Genomic DNA, 18,017 nt, shown 5'->3' with positions numbered 1-18,017 from the left:
CCAGCTCCGCAGACCACGTGTTCTGTCCTGCAGGCCGTCCCCTGCTAGAAGAAAACCCCCGGAGCGTGGTTGAGAGAGCCGGAGTTCTCTTGTAACAGTCCTTTAATCTGGGTCTGGGCTCCTCGAGTTGAGTAGAGAAGCCCTGGGAGACACTGGGCTACATCTGACTGCGGGGGCTCGTCTCTAAACAGTCACACACACCTCCCACCACCCCTAGTTCCATCCACGCAGACAAGAACAGCCTGGACTAACGGAGACACTTAAAGGAATGCAATGTCCTTATTCGTAAGCTGGGTCTGAGCTCCGAGTTCTGTTGAGCTGAGGCCTCTGGGCACATGATGAACAAAGCAGAAGGATTTTTAAATCAAGGTATCCCTTGTTATGGATATTGCTAACGTGACAGAAGGAGCTCCAGAACAACTTGTTCTTTTACATAGAGCAATGTTAACTATCAATTGGTTAAATAATGCCAGTTATGTGGGTACAAAGGGTAAGGACCTAGAAAAACACCTGCTCTAATAACACAACTCAGAGTTGCCCTGGGTGACGGTCCCCACACCCGCGTCCTCACGCTCCCCACCCAGCCCTCTTATTTCCTCAACTCCCTCGAGGAACCCGCTGGCGGATACAGCAGCCATGGCAGCAAAAGGCAGGAGGTCTCGCACCTTTGACCTCAGGGCTCTGCCCTCTCTGTGGGACCTCAGGGTGACTCACTAATTTCTCACCTCAACCGGACTAATTCTGCTTGTTGTATAACAGGAAGGAGAATACAAGCCCCGATCTGGGCCTAACTGCCACCCGTAGCAAATCAGAAAGGCCCAAACTAGACAGGCTTTATGGGCTGGCTTGCCACTCTGACTGCCTAGCTAAGAACCGTCCGAGGTTGAGGACCAGAGTTACTGCCCTCCCCTGCTCCAGAAGCCGTCTTGGGTAGTGGCCTCTCCATGCAAGGCCCTGGGAGCAAACTCCTGACCTGGCCCTGCCTGAGTTGGTCCAGCAGGTAGTGGCCACTCTGGGGACTTCAGAGTGGCTGCCCAGTCAGCTCTGTGGGGTGCCCGCTGACGAGGAGATGAACACATCCAGACGGCCTGTCTCTCAGTGCAAAGGAAACTGCTGCCGAGGCCTCGGTTCCTTGTTTCCCCCCCACCCCATTCAAATAACCACGGCATGTCAGCCCTGCTGGCCTCCTTGATTGTGCAGAAATAAATAAATGAATTATGTTGTTGGGGTTTGGGCTTCAGCACAAACACATGGTCTGCATTTATCCACACAGTGAGAGGTCCACCAGCCACTTGATATAAAAGAGCAAAATGATAATTCTTTTCTTTAGGCGCTCTGGTGCCATATGGAATGTATATAAATCATATTTTTGTTTTAACAGCGGAGGCTTTGTTGATAGATAAACATGTGGTTTATCTAAAAAAAGAGAGGATTGTGCTTTGAACAATCATTTAATGGCCGTGGATGTGCCAAATAAAAATAAAAACATAATTTTGAAAGAAGCTGGCCTCGTGCCCAAATCCATAACAAGGAATTTCTCCTTAACCAAAGTGGTTAAAGCCTGTCGATCTGTTTTGAGTTTAAGCTGTGCTCTCTACTCAACCCCACGACAAACAGAATCCCGGGCTAATGTGCTCTAATAAGACGAGACGTTACCTTTATGAATGACCTCATGGAGAAGAGGTTGGCCAGCATGGTGGAGAGGCCTTGAGCCAGGCAGCTCTGGGCGATGAAGCCCAACTTGAGCTCCGCGAGGCAGATTGCATCATCGCCCTCCTTCCAATTCCAGCTCGGGATGTTTAGCAGATGGGCCTGTGGAAACAAAAACAGGTATGAGAGCTTGCTTTGTTAGACGTTCAGTTGTTTAAGATGTCTTCCGGGAAATGCAGCATTGCCCAACCACTTGGGGTCCTCCGGACTCATCCTTTCTTTCTCTCCTCACCTGGGTCTGATGTTTGGGGTTTTATTCAACTCTTGTGTTCATCAGACTTCAGTCTCTCTAGAATGTTGCTTCTGTACCTACCAAGTCCAAGTCCTCCCCTTGGGTGTGTGATTTAACCAAATAGAGAATAGAGGAACTTCTTCTCGTGGCAGACACATCAGCCTGTGTCACCGGGACATCTGGCTAGATTGTTCATAAACTGGCTCCTCCAACAGTCCATAAGACTGCCATGTGCCTGTGTGTTGGGGATTTCTTTTTTACCTGCCTTCCCAGTACTCCAGATCAGGGACTCCCAGACTTGAGAAGGCATCAGAATCACCTGTAGCGTTTGCAAAAACACAGATTGCTGGCCCCTCAGGTTTCTGACTCGGTAGATCTGGGGTGGGTCTGGAGAATTTGCATTTCTAACATGTTGGAGGTGATGCTGATGATGTCATCTGGGGGCCATGCTTTGAGAACCACTGCCCTACATCATCAGGTAAGTCACAGTGCAGACACTTACAATCTCTTGCACACAGACTGTTCCTATTCAACAATTAGGACCCCAAGCCATGCTCATCCCATTATTTTAAGTGGCATGAAGCAAAGAGTCATAGGTAATACATTGAATGAAAGACTTGAAATTAAAAAAGTTCTTCAGAGTTGGAAAAACCAGCAAAAGACCAAACTGAAAAGATTTACAAGGCCTTAATGTCAAGCATAGCATTTAGGTTTTAAAAAAATCAACTATATAAATTCAAAATGAGAAGACCTAACTTGGCAGCAGTCAGGAGAGGGGGGAAGAAAGAAAGCACACAAAGCAAAATTTAAGAGTGTGGGTAAGTAAAACCTCAAATTGTAGGCCAGCCGTGTGACACATTACAGAGAAAGCCAATATTTGCTTGTTAGCAATGGCCTCCAGATGAAGGGAAATGAACATTTCATTCTGTCATGAACTGGTCAGACTAGTTCCAGAGTCCTTGCTCTAGTTTTAAGTCAGATGTAAAGAGGGGAAATGATTGATTGAATACCTTCCAGAGAAAAGCGACAAAGACAAGAAGAGGTGAGCGTCTGGAAAAGATCTTTTGAGGAACAGCTAAGAGAGCCAGCCATGATTGGCCTGAAAAAGGGTCACGTCCCCATGGAGACAGGATGGTTCCATCTGAATACCTCTGAGGCTGCCTCATCCAAGGTTAGGTTTGTCTGGCTTTGTTCTAGAGCCAGAACCAGAACTGACTGGTTTGTGTTATAAGAAAGCAGTTTTTTCATTTGTTTTATGAAGGACCTTCCTAATAATGTAATTTGTCCACTAAATGGAGAAGATTGCCTTGAAAAATATAAGGTCTTTGTGTCCCTAAGACTTAGTAAGTGTTTCTCCAAGTCACTGGAGAAAGAACTCTTGTTTTGCATGGGAGGTTGAATCAGAGAGCCCTTCCAAAGGTCCTGCTAATGCCAAGATTCTATGGCCCTAAAATGAGTATTTCTCTGCACATATCAGCAAACGCGAAGAGCACCAAAGGAGGCCTTCCTTCATTTTCAGAACAATGTACAATAGTTGAACCAGAAGGATGGAAGACTTCGTTGTGGAAACAAAGAACAAATCCAAGGGCTCCAGGCTCTGCTTTCGGAAACACCACTCTTGTGAAATTCCTTCTTGTGAAATCCACTTCTGTGACGATCTTGTGCACCCTCAGACAGCAGTGGTTTCTCCTGGGAGAGATGACTGTATTCTCCCTGAGGAGAGTGTGATTCAAGTTGTCCCCTGCAGGGGCCATAGCAGATGGGAATGTCCCACGTCTTATACTCAATTCCAACGACTGGGCTCTGCACGGTGTCCCCTTTCTCTCCTGGCTCTTCCCTGGCCTCACACGGCCACTTTCCCCTTCCCTTTCCTGACATCACAGAGAGCACATCGGTTTAAGTGGAGAAATACTCATTTGCTGTAACATTATCTGAGAAGAATGAGGAGAATTCAATCTAAGTAATACACAAGTAAATCATCGTGATTTACAAGGAGATTTTTGTTAGATCCAAGCCGTAGAGAGATGTCTCATGACCTTCACGGCACCTTCAAACAAACTAGCAAAACCATTCCAAGAAAGTCCCTCGGGATATAAGGCCCTGGTGTTTCGTCCTGGGGTCCCTCATGTCCCCGTCTGGCTTGAGTTCCTCAGGCGTATTTGACATGTTATTACACAGGGAAGTCAAGTTTGTTCCCTGTCTCGGGCTCCCCTGGCCTCCCCTGTGACCATCACATTTTCCCCAGCCACGGGGCAGGGAGTGTGGGGGACATGTTGGAGGCTGGGAGGGAAATCTGTGTGCATGAAGCAAAGAGAGGAGATTGACCCAGGAACTTAAATTTGTTGTTTCTGGCAACTTTGTCCTATTTCGTTCGAGGGAGTTTGGGTTTGGTGGGAAATGCCAGCTTTACTGCACAGACATCTGGAGGCAAATCCTCTCTAATTTGGAGAGTTTAATGAGCAGGTCTAGCAGGACCAGGACCTCCCTCCACTTCTGCTACCGGACTACCCCTCATCCCACAGAGAAGGAGGTGACAACAGGCTGTCCTGGGAAACCAAAGAGATGAATTCCAGTCCCGATTCCATCTCTCACTGTCTACAACTTGGGGAAGCCACCAGGAGCTACAGAGAAGGGCATGAGAGAAGAAACACTTCAACACTATGGCTGGAGTGCCGAGTTTTATAGCGAGAATGCTCAAAGAACTTGCATCTGCATTGGGCCACTGGGATTTGGCTTCCAGAGACAAAGGCCTCTTTTACTAGAGGCTGCTGGAAAATAAAAAAATCCATTAATAGGTAAATCATCAGGAGTGACACTTTTCCAAGACATCATAAACCACTCTTCCCTTGAAGAGCTTCAAGCCATTTACACTCACATCGGAAAATGCCCTGCACCGTCTTTCTTCTGTGTTTAGAGATGGCCAGACTGAAAGTGTTTCTCTCCACCAATTCTAGTGGTATCAAAAAGATACACTTTGGCGAGCACCAGCCCTTCTCTAAAGCCTACTCTCAGGAACCAGTGCTTGGTTCAATGGGCTGTGGCTCCATTTGAAGTGACAGTGGCAGTTAGCTGTTCTGTCTCCTGGCTCACTGGCTGCTGAGTGATGGCGATTCATGCCCCGCAGAGTTGTTCTGTCTGTGACAGAGCTTAGACCCCTTGGTCTGAAGTTACACTGGGACGCTGAAATGCACAGATGGTCCAATGAGGACTAAAGGAGATAATGGATGTCAAAGCTATTTTAAAACCATAAAATATGACACAAATGTCTGTGATTATTATGATGACAAACTCAGGGCCAGTTTTACATGGAGAGAAAGTCGGCAGCTTCCTGATTTCCCTCCAGGCCTTAGAACACCATCATCATTAGATCACAGGGGACTGGAATTCTTTATATGTCAAGTCTGGTATCCAAATACGGAATCAGCTATCCCTGGGAATGTGTTCATAGTGTCATAACTTTACACACATACCAGATTCTCTCCTGGAAGCAAGTTTTAATGGATGGAGATCTCTGGGCATCTAAGATGGGTGCAGAGAAAGTGCCAAGAGAGGAAGAAAAAAATACTGAAAGGAGAGAGGAAGAAAAATATATTTAAAAGGGTAAGGTGCAAGCATCTTAGGAAACAGGGCAAAATTATAGAGCAGAGTGAAGAATGCCCATTTGGAATTCTACAAGGAATGAGATGATAAACCATGAGTGGGCGTTCTATTCTTGCTCTAGAAGACAGAAATGAAATGATAGAGAAAAATATCCCGTGTCAAAGTCACTCTGTCTCTTGTGTCCTTACTAATCTCACAGGGATCTGTAAGTCATTTTGCCTAAACCTGAAACCCAAATAGATTGGAATGGTTCTAAATAAAATGTGTTTTAAGTAATCATCATGGATCGGTTGATATCTTCCTCATTGTTCCTGAATAATTACCATGCAGAGGTTTGCCAAAGACATTCATGTTGCTATGATCATGTGATTCCTGACCAGGGACTGTCTGGATCATAGGCCGGTTGAGCTACTTTGAGTTTGACAAGAACCACATAGCTGAAATCTTCCTTAATTTCTTGAAGATGCTGCATCGGCACTCATTGGAAGGAGAAAAAAAGGAACTGACATCCCTTTCTAAACATACAACATTAATTTTCTCATTCAATCTAAACTCAGCCAAAAATCTAAACAACAGCTTAAAGTACTCCCACACTAAATGAAATTTCAAATGACAAATGAAAGAGGGAGCGCTCATTGCTGCAGGAGCTGTCACCAGTCATAGCCCTGCTAATAAAACTCACCACCACCTGCAGAGACTGCTGTCAAAAACTTCTCCAGCTTGACGCCTGTGCCTTACCAATATCCTCACTTTATCTCTTCAGCATCCTTGGGTTTTTCAGAGACAAACAGGAGAATGCGACCTTGGGTCCCCACCACCAAACCCCCAGGCTGGAGCACAGCACGCTCCACAGTGGAGCCACCTGCCGAGGGTCGGGCAATCCTTGGCAGTGGGCAGCAGGTCCGAGCGGTGGGCCAGTCATGACAGCAGGCTTCATTCAACAATGGCCTCTGATGGACCTCCACACGGTAAAATGGGCTAGCACTTGCCAGCAATTAAGAAATAATGGCACAGCGCTGGTGCATTTGGCAGAATGGGATCTTCTCTGAGTCACCTGACTGCCTATTTCGTAGGGAATATGGCCTATAAGAGGGGCCACACGCTCACTCATAACCCAGCAGGGAGTTATTCTGTTCAGACAGGACACCTGGCTCCGGGTACTAAGCAACCCCCCGGTTTTCTCAGCTTCATTAAGGAGATAACTGGTACCATACCAAACAGAGAAAGGTGCCACCTTCCCTCCCCCAAAGCTGTTTTCGTGGAAGTTTACTGACTAGTGAAGGAGCATTGCCTTTGAATGAGAGACTGGACTCTGGTTTACTGAGACGTAATCACAGGGAAGCAACATAGACTCCAGACGTTTGTTTTCTTTCCAATCAGTGCCCCATTGTAACTGTAACACTAGGAAAATTCCTTCATGCTTAGTCTCTGGATAGCCAACAATTTTCCCAAATTCAACTGTGCAAATTTCTTACCCTAAATTTGAGAATCTGTTCCACCTTCTCCACCCTTTCAAGTTCACCTGGTCTCAGAGTGAGAACTTCTATCACTTACCTGGGACACTTCCTACACCTTAACTGCAAATTCCCTGAGGGCATGAAATAGGGCTACTTCTTCACTTATATCCCTCTGGGTGTTGGGTAGAGTGCTAACCACATAGTAGGTGTTCAACAAATATTGACTGAAGAAATGACTACAGCACATCAGAATGGAAGTTGTAATTTAGGTGCAAATGGGGTCTAAGAATACATCAATATTTCTGAACCAAGGAGTTCAATAGATGCTTCTTGAATGAATGAGGCTATGTGTGAAAGAGCTTCCTTCCAGTGAGCAATTGCAAACAAGTCTGGATTAAAGAAATGTGCCAGGGAGATCTTCGACCACCACGCCTCTCACCCAGCCCTTTGAACCGCAATGGTGTGTGCACACACGTGGGCACATGAGCATGTGTGAGGCTGCATGGTGACGGGGAGGAAATGGACCCCTGCATTGTCTTTGGCCTGGAACCGGCTCTCACTGTCCTACCTTGTTGTGATACTGCAGCATCTGCGTGATGATTCTGATCTTTGGATGGTAGTTCTTTATGGAGATGACTCTGAAAAAGAAAGAACCGAAGCTGAGGCAGGGTCTGCCTTACCCATGGAGTCTGAGGCAGAGAGTCATACGATTATCTCCCAATGGGACACTTGTGGGGCCAGCAGCCAGTGCCGTCCAGAGGGGTGGCAGACACTGGGCCAAGATAAACTGTGTTTCCGCCACCGTATCTCTTGGTAGTGTGAGAAAGAAGTTACAAAACAGCACATCGGCGTCCTGGGCATAAGAAGTCTGAGGGTCCCTGTGATGCCTTGGGGATGGGATTTGTACCCGTGTGTGCTGGAGGAGGGGGGGAACCTGGTGCAGGGCTCACGGGCTTACTGACCCTATAGACATCTCGACAGCGAAAGCAAGCTCCAATCCTGTGGCCTCCCGCCAGAGGCTTGCCATCTCCAACACCCCAGGGACCAGCCACAAAACAATCTGCTCTGAGTCCAATTCTCCAAGTTAACGACTTGAGACAACAATGAAAATCAAACAAGCAGCATGACAAATGGTTCTAATTGTGACACACACTTGGCCATTCTCACAAAAATGATTTCTAAGCAGGGCTGTTAGGATGGGGGCAAGGTCTCAGCCTTTCCGTAGCTAACAGAGTCTAAAGGATGACTTGGATGCTGATTCAAAATGAGTGCCAAGGCCTTGCGGGGGTCACGATCTGGTGGGAAACTGCCCCCCGCCTGCCCTCAGGCCATGCAGTGTTGAACACCGCTGGCGCCCACCCCCACCCTCCCCTGCCGCCCTAGTCAATGGCTGTGCTGGAGGGGCAGGGAGCGGATGAATGGAAACACCTGGGCTCCAGTCGCAGCTATTGTACTCATGAACTGGGTGACCTTCAGGAAATCCCTGTGCTCTCTGTTCCTGTTTCCTCATCTGGACACGGGGGCAACAGTACCTGCTTTATTTACTTCACAGGCTTGGTATGAGCAGCAAATGGGAGACCAGATGTGAAAATGCTTTGAAATCATTAAAAGCTCTCTCCACGTGTAAGTTATGGTTTTTGTCATCACCGACTCTGTCACAGGTGACATTGTACATTTCCTTTTGTGACAAGGAAGGCTAAAGAATGGAATTCCACAGAAAGGCCCACCTTCTAAGCCTAATCAGAAATGCGTGTATGACGGCCGCCCCCGTAAACTTCCCACCAAGCAGAGCTCTCCACTTCACCCCTTTCTGTGCAAAGATGAAGAGAAGACAGTCAGGGAGCAGCTTTTTCTGCAAAGCTGCAACTTGTGAATTTAGGAAACGGCTCATGCTAAAGCCTCTCCAGCGCAAATCCACCCTGGGTTTTTGCACTTGAAGGATTTCATTTTATTTTTGAAAAAGTGTGGTGTTGGCCCAAACTTATAACTCAGGGCCTTTGAGCCTCTGTCAGCCCCCACCCCCGCCTCGCACTTCACAGCCTCAGCCAGTTTTCTGCATTAGCTCATTTCAAATGGGTCTTTGACATTTTAATTTCAAAAGGGGCAGATTGGGCTCATTAAATTAAAGAGGAAGGAAGATTATACAAATAAGGGAAAGACAGAGCCCATTTTTAACCCTGAACTTCCCATTTCCTTTTGCTGCCTGGGCCTCAGTTCTGGTTCTATTTAATTGCATCTCTGATACTACCTTTGACCAGTAATTTCTATGCCTTGGCATCCTGCCAATCACCCTGGTACCTACATGTCTTCATATTAACCCCATCACAGTCAGGGTTTGAATAAAATATTGCAATTAAGAGAAATGCCCATTTCAAAGATATTACTCACTTCCATTATTCACTTTGGGGAAAAAAAAAAAAAAAAAAAAGCCATGTCAGCCCCAGACTTCCTCTGTGGGGTAAAAATGTTAAGCTTCATCTTCTTTCCATTTTCCATTTGGAACTTTGAAAAAAATGAAGCCTGGTTCCTTAAGGGCTACACTTTCATCATTTCAAATGACAGAAAAACATGACAAAGGATAAAAACCCTACTTACTTCAAAGAAAGGGACAGGTGACACACCCTAAGCTGAGGCTAGTGTAGTCACTGTTCAACTGTCACTCCTTAGGGACCAGGCCAGGTGTAAAGCCGGTCTCCACCCTGTCTCCGCAGCCTGGCAAGCCCAGTGCTCACTAGAGTTCATGCATCAACCTCCTTAAAACAACTGCACTGAGCCTGTTGCCAAAGAAAAGTGAGTGGAACGAGAAGATGGTGCCAGATGTTGCTTGCCAGACACAAGGACCAGAGGCTTTGGGGAGGACTCACTCCTCCCAAGTGCGCTGGAGGAATGTCCCCCCCCCTCACTGATGGGAAAGCTCATGTCACTTGGGGCCACTGATGAAAAGGAGATGCAAGCACTGTCATGCCACAGAGGCAACTTCCTGACCCTCAACCTCAGGTAAATCCCCGGGACACAGCACACCAAGCTGCAACAAAGGGGAAATCTTTGGCCCCAGGGATGGCTGTTCACAATTAGGCCAGAGTTCCTGGGAACGCAGTGGGGATGCAATGTTTTCTCTCAGTTCAGCTCCTCCCCAGAAGGTTCTCTTTGTTGTTTCCCCTCAGCCCTCATAACCATTCTGCAATTTACACAAGAGAGAGGAGATGAATTCCAAAAGGCCTTTAACGACCTGCAGTGAAATGTCTTGACTTTTTAGTCATTTCATAGTTGCACGCTGCAACTACGGATCTATGGAAAGCACAAAAACTGAACAATTTTTCTTCTGAAATGAGAAAAGAACAAGGTATTGGAGTCAGGGTTGAGATTAGCAGTATGTGGGCCTAAGCCACTGGGCAATGCTTCCCAGAGTGTCCTCCCACCAGATGTTCTGTGAAAAAACAAATGCGGGGGTGGGGGGGGCGTGGTTTGTAGTAAAATAAGCTTGATACATCCTCTCTAATACATCACCTCCAAGATTCATGTTAGTATTAAAAGCACTGAAAAAGCTTTCAGTGAAGAACACTATTTAATTTTGGGAAACTGGCTGAAGCAAGCTAATTGGCCCATGAACCCCTCTTTGGGTGACGCTAATCAGCACGCTACAGATGTGCATGGAAAGCCCTAACAAGGGGTTTCTCAAACTTGGCACTACTGACATTTTGGGCCAGATAATTCTCTGCTGTGGGGACCGTCCTGTGCGTTGCAGGATGTTTAGCAGCATCTCTGACCTCCACGCACCAGACGCCAGCGGCACCATCCCCTAGTCGTGACAACCAAAGCCAACTCCAGACATTGCAAAATGTCCCCTGGGAGGCAAAATCACCCCCAGTTAAGATATCTCAGGTCCAATTCCCCTTAGGAAACACAGTACCTTAATTCAGGCCTGTACCTATGTGAATCTATCTTTCCTTTTCTAGTTCTGTCTCAAGGAATCTCAAACCCATGGCCACCTGTGAGTCCCAGAGCTGCAGTCTGGGGACAGTGAGCTTCCTGTTGGCAGTTCCCTCTGCACCACTGTCCTCTTCACCCACTGCAGCCTGGGCTCCCAGGCACATGTGGGCCATGACTGATGGGGTGGCATAGGAGGCAGAGAAGGTCTCGCAGAGATAGTCTCTGCAGAGGACCCCAAAAAGCCACAAGCGGGACACAGGGCGCCAAGCCCTGGGCCTTCCCCAGCCCCCCGAGTTACCTCATAATGTTGGAGGCATCTTCAGCGTCTGGGTCAGCGCAGTACTTGTTGGCAAGGATTAGGCACGCATCTGCTGACTCTATCTAAGACACCAAAAGGAAAAATCACAGAACACAAACATATAAATAGCCACGCTCGACTGCAGTCTCTCTCTGTTGACAGCTCTTGGAGAACCTGGTGCTTTGCAAGGAAAGCAAAAAAAAAAACAAGCTTGAGAGATTATAGTTTTTGTCAAAAGTGTAGGTTGCAAGACCTTGTTACGGTATAAACATTTCATCTTGTTGCTGTTGGAGGGTACAACATGTACCTTGGTAATTATACTTTTCATTTGGCATAGGCGCTTGCATGTAGGATTTCCAGATTTCTTTAAATAACAATTAATGAAGTCTTTCCGTCCCTTCCCCACTTCCTTTCTCAACCGTCTACACCATTCTCCTAATTCCTCCAGCCAGGAAACAGAGGCAGGTGGCCTAAACCCCTTCTCCCAGGTTAGCAAGTTCACTGAGTAGTTAGAGATTCAGAAATGCAGACCCCCAAAGTCCTGCATCCAACCTTTTTTATGTCTTTATTATCTGGGGACTGAGATCAGCGCCCTAAATCAGATAACAGCTCCATATTGTTTAGCATTGCATTAGTATTCCGATACTCAAAGGATAACAGCTCTATGTGTATGAAATGATATGTCACAAATGACCTCAAAATACAACCTCCTGACTTACCTAAACACGAGCCTAAAGGGGTTTATTCCTTAGAGGGGACCATGAGTTTGATGTGCTAATAATTGCTTGCATTTAAATGAGGTCCATGAACAATAACTATTTTCTCTATGTTCTCATAAGATTTCGCATTAGCCATAACTTGGGTCATGTCTGGATAATATTAAGATTAACTGGGCTATATAAGCATAAGAATTCTCAGTGCCAGCCCAGGTCTGCAATCTGTCCTACTCGGTGTGTTGTACTTAGGGGGCCATTCCTGCATTTGGAGGGAGGGCATGATCTCCTCCATAGTATGTCACAAACTGCCTCTCGATTTCTTTAATAATGCAAAGAATTTACCCAAATCCTTTTGGATTATTCATGTTGCCCAATTATCTTATTTACAGAATTATGTGGTGACCACAGTTAGCATTTAGACTTCAGTGAATTCACAATATTAATGAACACCCATCGGCGTGCAAATATTGAACATGCTTACAAAATCTATATCAAACGAATAAAGTGGCAGATGCCATTTTGCTGTGTACCTTTCCCTTCTAAGCCTCAGGTGTGCTTTATGAAAGATTCTAACTTAGCAGGTTCTGGAAAGAAATATTAGCCCATTATTAAGAGATGTCAGATACCTCCATGTTTAGTTTTGCACCCGGAGTCTTTGGTGGGGGGAAAAAAAGTGGGCACAAAACATTTTATGGCTCAGTAAAATTTTATTTTATACTTTACACTAATGTTTCTTTCAGGTGTAAATAACAGATGTTGGAGCTATGTTGAGTCTAACTTAAGTATTCAAGATGGGAATTACTTGATTATTTATGTTGTGTGTATAAGACTTCTGAGTCTGTACAACTGGTCTACTTCCCTTAGCAGCAGCTGATACTGAGGGAACCAGCAAAATATTAATAAGTTTTACGTTATGATAGTCCAAGTGCGGTGGGCTTATAGGTAGTCTAATATGTGCCCGCAGAATGAGGTCTGGAGGCCGGTGGAAGGGTGATGTCAAGGTTGGTGATATCTGACTTATCTTACCAGGGGTTTAGGGGATGACTGTTAACATCCTACGAGGCATCTCCCCTCACCACAGAGTTAGGCACCGCCCACCCCCCGCAAGATACAGTAAAAGCAGAAATCACCTCCTCCTTACCTTGACTCTCGCAAGATCATGCGGATTGAGAACTGAACCCTGATAAAACTCCACCTGAGTAAAATGCCTTTTGAACAGAGCTTCGAGCTCCAGGTTAGGGGAAATGCTGCACAGAGAGAGAAGAAATGGCCGTTAACATAGCAGACTCAGACTCAGGGATTTCGGTTCCCTTCTCCGATTTCCGCAGTGAGCCCTGGGGAAAGGCTGTGGCTGTCAAAGCAGCCCCTATCACACTCAAGAGAAGTAAGACCCCAGCCCAAGTGAAACCAAACCAGTACCAAGGTAGAATAAAGAGGCCCAGGGCCTTTACAAAAGCCAAAGCCTACGGGGCAGTATGTCTTAGCCTTCATCATGAATGGGATCCGTATTTTATGAATAGAGAAGCTGGGCTGGGACACTAGTGTGACAGGTAATTTTATGTGTCACCTTGCCTGTACCATGGGGTGCCCAAATTAGACATTATTCCTGGGTGTCTGCAGGGTGATTAGTATTTGAATCAGCGACTTCAGTCCAGTGGATCACCCTCCTCACTGCAGGAGGGTGTCATGCAGTTCTCTGAGGGCCTCAGTGGACAATAAAGCAGAGGAAGGGGGAATGTGTCCCCTTTGCCTCTTGCCTGCCTGCTTGAGCTGGGACATCTCATTCCATTCTCCTGCCCTTGGACTGGGGTTCACACCACTGGCTCCTCTGGTTCTCGGGCCTTCGGATTCAGACTAAATGACACCAGCAGCTTTCCTCGGTCTCCATCTTGCAGCTGGCAGATTGTAGGATTGTAGGACTTCTCAGCCTCCATAACCAAGTGAACCAATTCCTCATATGTATAGACAGATAGGTGGACATAGATGGTGGTAGATATATCAATATATAGATACATATACTTATCTATATCTGCAACTATATTAGATATATGGATATATAAATTATATGTCTACATCTGTAGCTCTATCTCCTACTGATCTGCTTCATTGGAGAACCCTGATATAATCGGAGATGAGCTGAAGTTCCACGTGGCAGAGCCATCCTGCTATCTGCTCCACCAAGAGCCTTCCCCTGTTTCTCTGCCTCATGGACTTCTCATCTCCCAAGGCCTGGATCAAAAAATGTCAACTCTTAACAGCCACAATTTAGTCTCAGTACTATTCTTGATTTACATACAGGTGTACTATGCATCACACGTCTCAGTGCTGAACTGTGCCTTTCCCATGGGATGACAAAGATGAAAAAATTGATTGACTATTAATTCTGAAGAGATGAAAAATATACTCTAAGAGGTTCTGTGCTACGCACTGAGAGACAATGTTTAGTTAGAACCTACTATATGCCAGGGACTATGATAGCCAACACTTGCCTCACATTTATTAAGTCCTTAGTAATAATAAAAATAGTATTTTGGGGTGTTTACGATATGGCAGACAGCGTTCTAAGAGACTGACAAATATTAACTTATTTAAACTTCAAAACATGTCATTAACCCAAAGCTTGGAGAGGTTAATTAACTGGGCCATCTACTATGAGTCTAATGTTGACAGATGCTGGGGACACAAAGGTGAATCCTAGCAATTGAACCATTAGCAGCCAGCTTGTTTAGTCAAACTAAAGCCATGGGTAACAGAAGAGTGGTTGCCTGCGAATCCACCCACTCTCCCACACCCATTGCAAGTCGTGCCTCTGTCGGAAGCCTGCCCTGGTGGTGCCAGTAGCCTGGCCTCTCCCTGAGAGAGATGCCCCATGCAGTTCTCAATTAAACTGCCTTTGGCATTCCTTGGATAATAGAGGGTTCATGTTGTCCTCCGATGGTTGCACACATGCTCATCTTGAAATGCCCAACTGATATGAGGGCATAACCTGCACACTATACCCCTCTTGAACTTTCCAAAACGCCCAGCAGAGAGCCGGCCCCACAGCTGGCAATCAGCAGCCAAGCACTGAGTTGGACCTGCAGGCACCTGCTCCTGTGCCACCACAGCCTGGTCTGTCTTCTAAGAGTCTGGAGAAGTCAGTGTGGAGCAGAAAAGGGCTAGTGCTCCACCGGAGTGGCGAGTCAGAAGTTTGGCATTCTGTGAACAAATGCCAGAGGAAGGGCATGCACAGAACGGGCAGTTTGCAGGGAGGTTGGCCTCACTGGGCCCTCAGAGCAGGACTGAGCCCTGAGTGGCCGACACCATGCAGACTCAACGCCAGCATGGCAGCTCTTCCCTGGCCTTTTGCAACGTGGTGCCAGGACTGGCCCCTGAATAGCCCCGTCTCCATAAAAGATGATGACCATGGTAGCATCCATGTCAACATGGCAGGGCCCCCTAATTCTCTCCCCTCCTGTGGCAGACCACTTTTTACCTAAAAAGGGGGATCAGGCAAAGCTTAAAACCCCAACAACATCAGGTGGAAGGGAGATCGCTGCTTTCCTCACCTCACATGCACGATAAGACCTACCTCCTAAACTGACTGTGCTGCCTAATATATTTCACCTTTCGTGCTAATAACTAACACTTACTGAGCACTTACTGCATGCCTGACTGTGCTCTGCACACTTCACATGGATTGTTCCATTTCATTCTCATGACAGCCCAACAAGGTGGAAATCATTGTTCTCTCCCTGATTTATGGATGTGGAAACTGAGGCACATGGAGGTTAAGTAATTGGCTCAGCCAGTAACTGGTTGAGTCAGGATTCAGACTGAGGAGCCTGAGTCCAGAGCATGTGCTTTTATTCTGCCTGTGGATTAAATGAGAGACTGCATGCTCAGGGGCCCGCCTAGGGCGCCACACCGGAGGCTCCCAGGAACAGCAGTTGTGCTGATTACTACCTTATACCTGCTTCCTCTGATGCCGGTGTCTTGCTTGGTCTCTGTCTCACTCCTGCACTCCTAACGTACCCACACCACACAGCTAATCACCCCACACCAGACACTGCGGCCCACCAAACACACCAGACTGCTGCAGGGTCAGTAACGACGAGTTGGACCCATAATGAACTCCACTGCTATTTCTTCCAGAGAGAAACTCGGATGTGGTCCCAGAATTGCCTCTGCAGAGGCAGGCTCTGCTCTCACAACTGGACCAGTGTGTGACTCCCCTTCTCATTGGTTCAGTAACGTCCTCTCCAATGAGGCCAGCAGGGATCGTGACTTGCTCAACTCTACCTTGATTCCCACTGCCACCCCCATCAGTACCTCTCTCACAGACCCTCAGAGAGTCCCCCAGGCTGTGCGTGGTTGGCTGGAGGGTCTGGTAACAGCAAGAGCCTCTTACTTGTGAAGAAAAACGATCTCCACGTTGACATCATCCCGGTCTTTGTGCAGAAAGTCCTTCAGGAAGTTGGAAACACTCTCCAGAGTGATGTGTCCACAGACCACAATGTGCCTGAACAGGAAAGGCCGGTTAGATCAGGTCGGGCCCAGCAAGATGACCTGCATCCCACCCTGGCAAGACAGAGCAAGCGCGGCAGCTGCAGGGAAGCAGTCCTCTCCTCCCTCCGCCTCCCTGAAGGCCCAGCTACCATCCCTGGAGGCCCGTGAGGCAAAGCAGCGGTGCTAGCAGGTGCTCAGAGACTCCTAGACAGAAAAGGCATATGGCTTCTCACCTGATGCTGCACAAAAATCCTATTAAAAGCCCAACCGTTTGGCCAAGTGGTTTTATGCATTTAACAATAAGTGACATTATGCTTGCGCTTAAATGCTGCATTATCAAGTCCCTTGCAGATTCATATCTCTCCCTTTCTGCCCACAAAGCGTCCTCCCGGGAGATTTACTATATGAGTCTTGGTTTATGACATAGAGCTTATCAGGTAATGAGATAACAAATCTTGCTGAAACGATGATTTTGTGTGTAAGAAAGCGGACTTTTATCAGGGTGGCTAATGTGCAGCCTGACACGTTATAGGCTCTGCTGGCCATAAGCAGTAAAAAGGAAATTTTGCATTTTTCCACCATAACTCCTCCGACAATGGGGGCATGTAACACTTTACAGTAAGTGAGCATCACTCAGGGCTAAATGGGGATGGGATGCCCGTGGAATGGAAGATCATGCCGGCTGGCTGTGCGGCCCCAGGGGGTGCCTTGCTTGGGGTGCCTGGGGTTTCCAGGGCCTCAAGATAGGGGAAGCCAGGAAAAGGATGAGGCTGGAGTTGCTTGCCTTGTTCTAGGATGGTTTAGACTTCTGTTTCTGGAAATAGTGACTCACTCTGAGACGATCCCCTCTTTCAGAACTATTGAGCTTAACAGTCCCTCCAACAGCTTCGGGCTTATGGATTAATCTGACTTTAGCACCAGGCTATCCTGTGTATATTTTGCTCCAGAATGCACAATCAGGGGTAAGCACTTCAATGCAAGAGTGAGCTGCAAGAACAAATGCTGGGGACTGACTGTAGAAATAAAGCCACCGGCTTCCAGTGCACCTATTAAGGGGCTCGGCTCCTGTCCCTGTTTCCCTCAGGCTGAGAGTGACGGAGCCTGAATCGCTAGCTGTGCTTTGAGACCCGGGCAGGTGGTGAACATGCAGCATGGTTATTTCCTGGGTAAAATTTAGAATAGCCAGGCCCCTTGCACTGCATAATTGCTCTGTGCACATTCCAATAAGGCAGAAAGCTCATTGGCTGGAGGCAGCCCATAATAGGAGGCAATGATGATGGCTTATGCAATGTTCCATTAGATGCCATTACAAGAGCCTGCCCTTTCATTGTAATTTGGTGCTTGACTAAGTATGTGAGAATAATACAGTAAACTCATTGGCAAAAGGATAATGATGCAGAACAAAGAGTAAATCAATAATATGCACGATGCAGTTAATAATATCACCATTATGAACTGTTATTGTTACGGTGGTACACTTAGCAATCAGGCAGGCAGAGGCCATCGAGGGGAGGGAAGAGTGCCAATGGCTACTGCAGAAGAGCAGTCTTAACATGACGGCTCTCCTCTCTCGCCAGGACCTGCTA

General features: G+C 46.9%; 1 protein-coding gene across 6 annotated transcripts in view; it reads right to left on the bottom strand.

Annotated features, from left to right (window-relative positions):
* Window positions 1–18,017, bottom strand: part of KCNMA1 (potassium calcium-activated channel subfamily M alpha 1) — a 722,666-nt gene that overhangs the window by 196,054 nt on the left and 508,595 nt on the right. For all 6 annotated transcript variants that reach the window (XM_045568450.1, XM_045568451.1, XM_045568452.1 and 3 more), the window contains 5 exons: window positions 16,334–16,444; window positions 13,085–13,190; window positions 11,228–11,310; window positions 7,568–7,637; window positions 1,657–1,812 (listed from right to left, as the gene is read on the bottom strand). In XM_045568450.1, the coding sequence (XP_045424406.1) occupies window positions 1,657–1,812; window positions 7,568–7,637; window positions 11,228–11,310; window positions 13,085–13,190; window positions 16,334–16,444 (526 nt within the window). The remainder of the gene's footprint in view (window positions 1–1,656; window positions 1,813–7,567; window positions 7,638–11,227; window positions 11,311–13,084; window positions 13,191–16,333; window positions 16,445–18,017) is intronic.

This window comes from Lemur catta, chromosome 14 (assembly GCF_020740605.2).
Source record: "Lemur catta isolate mLemCat1 chromosome 14, mLemCat1.pri, whole genome shotgun sequence".
In the NCBI taxonomy this organism is placed as follows: domain Eukaryota; kingdom Metazoa; phylum Chordata; class Mammalia; order Primates; family Lemuridae; genus Lemur; species Lemur catta.
The sequence above is the reverse complement of the archived record's forward strand: the minus strand, read 5'-3'. Positions and strand labels throughout refer to the sequence as shown.